Genomic DNA, 10661 nt, shown 5'->3' on the forward strand with positions numbered 1-10661 from the left:
TTCCCTCCCTTCCCCCTCTCTCTCTCATTACAATATTATGTATAACTAACGTCACGCTCCTATACTTACAATCTTAAGTTCCCTTTCCCTGGGACTTCCGTTTTTTTTCTCTCTCTCTTTCTTCTCTCTCCATTTCTTCTCCATTTTTCTTCTGCTTTTCTCCTTCATTCTTTTTCTCTCTATTTCTCTCTCTCTATTTCTTTCATCTATTCTTCTCCGTCCCCTCCTTCTCCTAATATCACCTAGAAGTTATCCTGCCACGTTTAGTTATCCTTTCTTTTTTCCATGTTCTACATCTCTCCCAAATACGTTCTCAAGTCTCCTCCCCTTCACAAAGCATATCTTTTTATTCTCCTTCTCGCAATATCTCCTCCCTCTTACCTCATTTCCCAATCTAAATCTAACTATCCTCCTCCATCTCTTCTCTATCCACTCTTTCTTTGTGACTTGGAATTTCCACTTCTTTAATCTTCTACCAACTATTATATCCACAATCTCTAATTTTTTTTCCATCTCTCTTCCTTCTGCAGTTATCTCTCTCTTTCTTTCTCTCTTCTCTCCCATTCTTATGCTTTCCCAAAATTCCTCTCTTTCTCTCTCTTTCCCATCCTGTTAAATTCATACCCTTCTCCCTCCTCTTCTTCTCTTCCTCCCCATCTCCTCGCCCATCTTCCCCCTCTACCTTCTTCTATTCTTTTCTCAAATTTCCATGCCCTTAGTCCCGCTCTTCCCTTCAACTTATCCCTCTCTACTTCTTCTCTCATCATATATCCTGACGTATCTCTTTCTACTCCCATCACCATTAATCTTCTCTATTTCCTCCCTCTCTTTCTATCCCCATATTTCTACCACGTAACTCATTACTGACGTGTCGAATAACCTTTTTCCCCACTCCTTTCCGAATTTTCTTTTCCTCATACGTGTCTCATTAATACTGCCCTTTTCTTCGCACTTTATATGAGCATCCTGTCCTTCATTTCTTTTCATAGTAATCCTAAATATTTATACTCCTCTTCTTCTATTCTCCTTCCTTTCCACATCTTATATTCCTCTTTATTCCCTCTCCTTTCCTAAATCTTAATGTCTTTGTTTCTTCCAATTTTTGTTCAATTCTAACCTTTTTTCCTCTAGATATCTTTCCAATCTTCCCTTATATTTCTTATATCATTCTTCTTCCTCTGCTAATAATATTATATTGGGTATGGGAAAAAGTTCGTGGCGATTTTTTAGTAAAATTAAAGTGTTTTTCTTAGAGTATTGAAATCAATTTATTTAAACCAAATATGTTCCATTATTTTTTATAATATTTTGCCATTTTTGGGGCAGAGCCATAGAACTTCTGTGGTTTCTGATCGAAAAACTGCTTTAAGTGATTTTCACAGGCCTCTTTTGAAGCTAACTTTACACTAAGAGAGTTCTGTAGAGACCTAAATAAATGATAGTCTGAAGGTGCTATGTCAGGACTGTACGATGGATGTATTAAAACTTCCCAGCCAAGCTCTCGCAATTTTTTCCGAGTCATCAAAGATGTGTGTGGTCGAACGTTGTCGTGATGGAAGACGACACCTTTCCTATTGATTAATTCTGGCCGCTTCCTCTCAATTGCTTGTTGTAATCTCTGCACTGTTCATACTCTGTTCACAGAGTAGAGTTCGGAATTAAGTATTTGATTGGACGATAACAGCTCATGGTGAACGATTCCCTTCCAGTCCCACCACATACACAATATCACCTTCTTCCTTGTCAATCCAGGTTTTGCGATTGCTTGCATCCTCTCTCCTTTCTTTATCCACGTTCTTTTTCTAGTTGGATTGTCAATAGATGATCCATTTTTCATCACCAGTTATCATTCTCTTCAGAAATGGCTCAATTTCATTCCGTTTCAGTAGCATATCACAAATGTTAATTTGGTCCATCATGTTCCTAACACTCAACTCGTGAGGAACGCAAACATCGAGCTTCTTTTTGTATCCAGCTTTGTACAAATGATTTAAAACTGTTTTGTGGTCGATGCCTAGTTCCCTGGCAATCTCCACAGTGCTCATCATGCTTATCACGCTCGACTTTTACCATGATTTCATCGAATTTTTCAGTAATTGGTCGACCGGAGCGAGGTTCCTCTTTCACATCGAAATTTCCAGCACGAAAGCGAGTGAACCATTTCCGTGCTGCTGATTTTGATAGAGTATCTTCACCGTAAATAGCGCAAATTTTTTCACAAGCCTGTGCAGCATTCTTGCCTTTATCGTAGTGATATTGCAAAATGTAGCGAATTTTTTCCTTATTTATTTCCATTTTCAAAATAAAATAACTTTTTGATCCACTTCACCGATTTCAATCTTTTTCGACTCAAAACAAAGGTTAAAATGTCATTTTTTAAATGCACGTCTAGTGTTGCCGAGCTGAATTTAATGCCATCTAGCGGGAAAAATGCCACTTTTTCCCATACCCAATATTATCCACGTAAACCAGAATATACTTTTTCCTCCCCATTTTCCTTTCTTCATTTCTTTTTCTATATCCGTTATTAGAACATAAAACAAATAAAGGCTCAATGCACAATCTTGTTTTAATCCTCTCACTGTCCAAAATTTCTCTCCTTACTCTTTTCCTACTCTCTTACCCTATTAGCTGTTTCTTTTTGTATTTCTTCTATTATTCTTATTAGTCTCTCGCATAGTTTCCTTCTTTCTCATTTCTTTACTTAACATTTCTCTATCTATTGAATCAAATGTTACCTTCAGGTCAATGAACACCGCCACCATCTTCTCTTTTTTCTTACTAACCTGCCTATTCATCAAATAATTTACTATCCACACCAAATAATACACATATGTTGTTCCCATACCTTTTCTACAACCTACCTGATTCTCTTATCATTTCTTTCTTCTTCATTACTTTCTTTAGCCTATCTGCTAAAATTATATAATCTATATAAAGTCGGCATCAGTGTAACTCCCCTATATTCTTCTACCATTTTTCCTTTTCCTTTCTTTATAACTGATACTATTTCTCCTTCCTTCCATACTTCCGGCCATCCCTCTTCTTTCCACACCCTATTGCATATATCTCTTGCCCATTCCTCAACTGTCTTACCTCCAAACTTCCATCGGGATCGCATTACCATCCTTCCCTCTTCTCAATGCTCTCTGAACTCTTCTTCTCCTATTTCCCTTTCTTGTTCCTCCATCAATTTATTATCCACCCCTGCTGACCTTTTGCTCTACTCCTCCTAATAATTCCATGAAATAGAATTATTCATTAGCCCATCTCTATCTCTTCATTCAATCTTCTTCTCTTCTTTCTCCCATACTTTTCCCTGAGATCTTGCCATCTCTTCTTTCCTCTGCCATCTAATATTTTCTTCCTCTGTTTTCCTTTCTCATATTCGCTCCTCCTTTTCCTCGTTCTTCTTTTCTCCACTTTCTTAACTCCTTCCTAACTTCTTTTTTTGATTTCTTACATTCAACATCCTCTCTTTCCCTGTTCCTCTTGCTTGTTTATCCCTTTTTCTAATGTCGTTCTCCATCGTTATACTCCATTTCTCTCCCTCTAATTTTACCCCCTTTATCCCTTTACACATCTCTATTTTATCCTTCCATTTTAATTCTTTTTTCATAAGTACTATTCCCCCTTTCATTCTTCCTTTCTTACTACTTCTCTCCGTAAACTCCCATTTCCATTCCTTTGGTAATCTTTCTCCCCTCTTTCGCAGTTTTTCTCCATCTATATGTCCGTTAAAAACATTATGTCCCAATTTTCCATGTCCTTCCAAAACTCTCTCATTATTTTCCATTCCTGCTATGTTCTAAAATACTATTTTCCACCTTCCCCCTCTCCTTCCATCTCCTCTCACTTTCTCTTTCTCCCTCCCTCTCTCTTCACTCATTTTTTCTCTCCCTCTTCCCTCTCTATCTCTTATCTTCTTTCCTGCCATTTTCCATTCTCCTTCTCATTTCTTGCTCTTTTCCCTCCTCTTGATTCATTGTCCCCCATCCTTATTATTTTTATTTTTAAAAACTTCTTCCTTATTATCCCAATATCATTCGTCTTCCACTTTTGATTTTTTTATATCCTATTCTCACTCTCTTACCTCTTCTTTCTTCTTGTTATATCATCTTTCTTATGCACATTTCATTTTTCTTTCTTTCCATGTCATGTCCTCATCTATCCATACCATATTTCCTTTTAATTTCTTTTTCTTATACATAATCTCTCTCTTCTGATCTTCGCTTCTTAACCTAATTATCATAATTTCAATCCTTTCTCTTCCATCCTTATCTAATTTTTTTATCTCCTTGATTTTAACTTCAACCTCTATCTCCTTCATTATTTTTAATACTATTTCTTTTATCTATTTCTCTTTTTTCAACTCCTTTATAATCACATTGTTTTCCATCTTCTTTTTTTTCATTTCTAATCTCCTTTCTATTATTCTCATTTTCCTTCTAATTTTGCCCATTTCTTCCCCTCCACTTTACCTCTCTCTCTCTCTTCTATCCCTCCACTTCTTTCCATCTACTCCATTTCTTAGTTAACTTCTTTACTTCTCTTTCTCTTTCTTCTTCTTTTCTCTCTTTCTCTCTAACCTCTAATTTCTCTATTCTTCTCCTCAAATTCTCCCTCTCTCTTTTTCCTTTTTCTTCCCGATTCTTCCTTTAAATTCTCTAGCTCTTCTCTTATCTCCTTTTTAATTCCTTTTATTATTTTACTAAATCTGAATCATTTCTTTTCTCATCTTCCTAATTCATCTCTCTCGTCATTCTTTTTTCGCGGCGGTGACCTTATTGTACTATCATTTTTTTAAATCCCTCTCTCATCCTCCCTCTCTTCCTCTTTTTTCCTTTCTTCTTTCCCCATATATCTTCTAGCTTTCCCATACTTGCTGATCTTTCCTTATCTATACTCTTTCTTCTTCTCCCCATCAGTAATATCCCTTCTTTTTCTTTCCTCCCCTGTCTTCTCCGACTCCATCCTATTTCTGTCTAACCAATTCTATCTCTGCTTTACTTCTATCTAACTATCATAAATGAATGCTTCTATCTTCAATTCTTATACTCTATGCTCTATCATCCTTTACCTATATATTTGTTTTTCTGTATTTTGTATAGCCTATGATCTTTCCCACTCTGCTTCTTTTCTATCATCTTTCTAATCTATGTTCAGCCTCTCTACCGGTTCCCTGTATCCTCCCCGCAATACTCCTACCTGCCTCGTGTCATTCACTTATCTTTTTACTTCTCCTGCTATTTTACCTTCTACATTCCTCACCATTCTTACACACTTCACTACGCTTTGATCCCTGCACTCTCTCTCCCAGCACCTCTGCCTCTCTCACTCTCATTCTCTCTCGTCTTCCGCTCGCTTATCAATTCGGTATCACCAAACTTTCGCTACCATCAGAAACGGAAGTCCCCAATAGTAATAACAAGATATTAATTATTAAAAATTGCCGAATATTGGTCTTCAATAATTTGTTTTCACATACTATCGACTTTATAAAAAAACTGTAAGAGACAAAAATTGTTTATTTTCTTCTCATAAAGTTCTGAGAATTTTTTCAGAATTTTTTAATACCATATTTTCTCATGTTGGTAAAAATAAGAAAATACAGCAAAAAATTGATAAAAAATTCTTAAAGTTCTATAACAAGAAAATAAACATTTTTGTCTCTTGCAGCTTTTTAGACCCTGTATACTATAATAAACTTTGTTGTTGATCGGATTTGTCTCAGTACTGTTTCTCTTAGAAACAGAAGAAACAAGAAGAAACTTTTGAAATTTCTATCGCATCAGTCGCAACAGACTGAGTTATTTTTGCAATATGTTATTTTTATTTTCTAAAATAATATCCTCAGTCTTATTAAAGATGTTTACAAAATAATAATACTTAAAACAGGACCGCTTATATAAATCAACTAAATACGAGAGCGTCAATTGCTGTTAAAGTTAAATATTTACGGTAATCAATATCCGCGACGAGATATTAAAGACCGTCAACCGTGGGCAAATTTTCGGCAGTATTAAAAGAGTCCCAAAGGCCCGAAGGTAATTGAAGAATGCTGACATTATCGATAATTGATATAAATTTGCTATTATTAACATAAATATTGACTTATTAAATTCATGATTTTTTATTATATAAATGTTTCATAAATAAATACTTATAAAATATGTTATAATATTCCATACATTGCAGAAAAATTACAATTTTTTCTCTGTAGCTCACCATCTATGTTGATAATCAAACTTTGATGATAACAATGAAATCACAATTTTAAAGAAAATTCGAATATTATTGAGTTCTAAATGCATAAATACATCTAAACTAATAAATCATAAAATTGGTACAATATTATCAGTTTTTAACTTTTAATTACTTCAATATTCACTAGGACGCGAACTTCCGTAAGGATGTCGGTCTTTAATAGTCGGTGTCAATATTGTTATATACATTTATCTCAAAACTTTGATTATACGCCGAAAAAAAATCAATGAAATCTGTCCTTTCCTCCCATGACAGTTAGTAAATGACACATAAAGTGAGCCTATATTCGGGCAGAAACACAAGGTCCGACAGCTGTTGAAATATTTTTACGCTTTTACATATAAAATTCCAAGATAATTTTAATTTTAATCGATAATTACAATTTTAATAAGTACGAGACAAGTCACATTTTCACAATTAAGCAAATAATAACGAAATGACATGCAAGATAAATTTCGTCATCAAAACGTCACTTTTCCACGCTTATAAATTCGGCCATTTATTGTTGTGCGGCGCTGTAACTTCAAGCACGAGCCCATGTCCGCTCGCCTACGGCGCGTCGAGAGAAACAGACAGCAAGCTCCTTTTCACACTAGTCGATTCAAGCAATCGAAATTTGTATGAAGTCATACAAAATTCAATTAGTGCAAGAATTGAAATCACATGACCATCCGATGCATTTTCGGTTCCAATGGACTGAACAACGCTTGGTTAAAGATGAGCATTTTTACTGAAAAATCATCTTTTCTGACGAAGTCATTTTCACCTCGGTGGCTATGTGAACAAGCAGAATTGTCGTATTTGGGGGACAGAGAATCTGCACGTCGTCATGGAGAAGCCGATGCATCCACAACGAGTGACTGTTTGGTGTGGTTTTTGGTCCGGCGGCATCATTAGGCCATTTTTCTTCGAAAATGAGCAAGAAGCTGCCGTCACTGTCAATAACGAGCGCTACCGCGCCATGCTAAACGAATTCTTGCTTCCCAAATTTGAAGAGGAGGACACAGACGACATTTGGTTTCAACAGGACGGCGCACCTTGCCACACAGCCAATGCTATCGATCTTTTGCGCACTGTCTTTGAAAATCGCATAATCAGCCGAAATGCTGATGTCAATTGGCCGCCTCGCAGCTGCGATTTGACTCCGCTGGACTATTTTTTATGGGGAACCGTCAAGGATGAGTGTTACGCTAACCAGTCAGAAACGATTCAAAAATTAAAACATGAAATCAAAGTTGCCATCGATGAAATACGCGCCCATATAGTAGAAAATATACTGAAAAATTGGATTGATAGAATGGGATATTGTGCAGCCAGCCGTGGAAGTCATTTGAATGAAATTGTATTCCAGGTTTAATGGCAATGTACTACCTTTCCAATAAAGTCATAAACTTTGAAAAATATTCATGCGTTTTTTTTTAGAGCCAAATTAAATTCCAAATTTTAAATGGCCCACCCTGTATAGTATACCTCTTCTTCATAAACTCGAGTAGCAAGAATAATTCAGTAGAAGTAGAATTTTACCGGAAAAAAAATTATAAACCAACATTTTCTTTCACGAAAATTTCAAAAAGTCAAAGAAAAGAAATGCGTATGTTTGAGACTCGAGATTTGTGAAAAAAATATGCGAAAAAAAAATCGAATTGCAAAAAATTTTTCGCTTATAAAACGATAGATACTGATTGTATGAAAAAAAATTGGTATAAAAAATGTAGATATTCGAAATAACTATAAAATGAGACGTGGAACATTAAAAATCGATCTATTAGTAGAAAAAAAATTTTTTTAACCGAAAAAGACCTTTTTTTTACTTGTTCTCTGTTGTTTTTTACTTGTTCTCTTTTATTTATTCATTGAGATTTAAACGCAAAGCTTTGAAATTCTCATAAAATGTAGCCCTGGTAATGACGAATAAAGCTAACTCTGAACAAGCCTGAAATGTACATTAGTTTTTGCAAAAAGTTATTTATTCACTAAAACTGTCTGTGGAAAACTTAATTTTTTCATCTTTGAGCAGCAATTTACAGGGGTGATTTTTCTTCTTCAAGAATTGCACTTTACATACGCTAAATAAGAAAGCGATTTTTGCAGTTGAACTATTAATATAAAACGACTTTAAAAAGTGGTATCTTTTTCCGTATAAAAAAATGAAATAATTTCGTTAATATGCATCATATCAAATAGCCGTGTGAAGCATTCGAAATCTTTTCTACGAATTTAAGAAAAGAAGATAATTCTCTGATTATTAGAAGTCGAGATAACAATTTTTTTTTTAAATCACTGTGGTTCTAATTTTTAAAAGTTCCGTCTGGCACCAATTTGTTAAGGAAGAATTGAATTTGCTGTTAAAAAATTCTGCAATTTTTTGCTACCGAAAAAGTTTGTTTAAAGCCATTGGAAAGTCGAAGAACGCAAGCGAAATAGTGCACCGGGTGGAGTGAGGGAAGCCGGCGCACAGTCGAGTGGGGAAAATCTGCTCGGCGATTCGCGCATATTTGACTTCGTGCGTTAAAATTTGCTAAATTTACATTTTCTCAGCAATGACGTGGAAACATGATTTTTTTTTAATCTGGAGTAGCTCGACAAGATATAAACAAATAGTTTAAAAATATTTCGCAAAATAATTGCAACTATGAAATTTTTAGTTCTTTGTTTCTTGAATTTTTATTTTTTCGATTTATTACTAAAAAATCGTTTGAGTATGGAGTGCATGTCTGATTAACAAATTTAAGTCACATTAGCTATGTTTCTTTATTTAATATGCTGTAAAAAATATCCAATTGGACAATTAAATATATGGAATTAAATATATGGAATATCAGTACAAAATTGTTTTTGTGAATTAAATTGCAGATGCAAATATGACATATGTAAACAAATAATTAACAAATAATTTACCAAATGTTAGTGTAACTGTTCAATACTGCAAAATATATTTTTCATAATATTTTTTTATAACACTAATTTATTTTTAGATTTGCGAAAGTTAGTGTTATATCTTTAACTATTATAGTAATTAAAAAAAAAATTGTTATCTCGGCTTCTAATAATCAGAGGGTTAAGATTCGGGGGAATCTTTTTTTTTTAAATTCGTAGAAAAATATCAGATTTCCAATACTTCACGGCTATTTGATATGATGCATATTAATGAAATTATTTCCATTTTTTTATACGGAAAAAGATACCCACTTTTTAAAGTTGTTTTATAATAGTTTAACTACAAAAAATCGTTTTATTATTAAGTGTATATAGAAGTGCAACTATTAAAGAAGAAAAATTACCTCTGTAAATTGCTGTGCGACTGCTCAAAGATAAAGAAATTAAGTTTTCCGCAGACAGATTTTTAGTAAACAAATGGCTTTTTGAAAAAGTAATGAATATTTCAAGCTTGTTCAGGGCTAGATTTGTTCGTCATTACGAGAACTACATTTTACGAAAATTTCAAAGCTTTGCGTTTAAATCAATGAACAGAGAGCGAATGAAAAAAAGATCTTTTTCGATGTTTTTTTCTAATGAACTAATAGACCGATTTTAATGTGCTATGTCTCATTTTGTAGGTATTTCGAATATCTACATTTTTTTTTTTACCGATTTTTTTTCCATACAATCAATACTTTTATAAGCGAAAAATGTGCTTTTTGCAACTATTCGATTTTTTTCGATTTTTTTCGCATATTTTCTTCACAAGTCTCGAGTTTCAAATGTATGCATTTCTTTCCTGATGGCATTTCGAGACTTTCGTGAAGAAAAAATGTTGGTTTATAATTTTTTTCCGATAAAACTCTATTTCTATTGAATTATTCTTGCTACTCGAATTTATGAAGGAGAAGTATACTATATACTCTCTAAATTTCTTGGAGTGAAATCTCATTTTTTTGGAGTGAAAAGTCACTTCAAATATTCATGAAAATATCAGTCAAAATAAATCGAAATCTCACTTTTCAAAAGAGTGAAATTGTTCACTATTCATTTGGATTTATTCTTCAACTCTGAAAAGAGTGATTTTTTTCGGAGAGAGGATGTTTTGTAACTTAATCATAAAGTAGTATGTTTTGACTAAATCTTGAAATCTCTAGTATAAAAAATCTATAGTCTAAGTACTTTATCTGTACAAACATATTAAAGATTGAAGACATGAATTTCAATTTAAGTAAAATTTGTATAATTTTCTATATGATTGTATATGTATATATATACATATATATATATATATATAATATATATTTCAGAGTCATCAGTTTACAAAAATATATGATTTTTAAAATATATATATAATCTGTAATTAATTTTTTTATTTGATATTATGTCTTTCATAAAGAAAAATTAAAGGCAATTTTATTCCAAATTCATCCCCTTAAAATAAAATTATTGTATAAAATCTCTCTCTCTCTCTC

The 10661-nt window shown here is 33.4% G+C and overlaps 1 protein-coding gene across 1 annotated transcript; it reads left to right on the plus strand.

The window, feature by feature from the left end:
• The first annotated feature begins 7096 nt into the window (after positions 1–7096).
• LOC105622255 lies at positions 7097–7624 on the plus strand. Its single transcript, XM_012203675.1, has one exon. The coding sequence runs from the start codon at positions 7097–7099 to the stop codon at positions 7622–7624; it is 528 nt and encodes a 175-aa protein (XP_012059065.1).
• Positions 7625–10661: the final 3037 nt, after the last annotated feature.

This window comes from Atta cephalotes, assembly GCF_000143395.1.
Source record: "Atta cephalotes unplaced genomic scaffold scaffold00042, whole genome shotgun sequence".
NCBI classification, from domain to species: Eukaryota; Metazoa; Arthropoda; class Insecta; order Hymenoptera; family Formicidae; genus Atta; species Atta cephalotes.

Coding starts and splice junctions, on each gene's coding strand:
- LOC105622255 (XM_012203675.1), top strand. CDS start 7,097: ATGGAGAAGCCGATGCATCCACAACGAGTGACTGTTTGGTGTGGTTTT.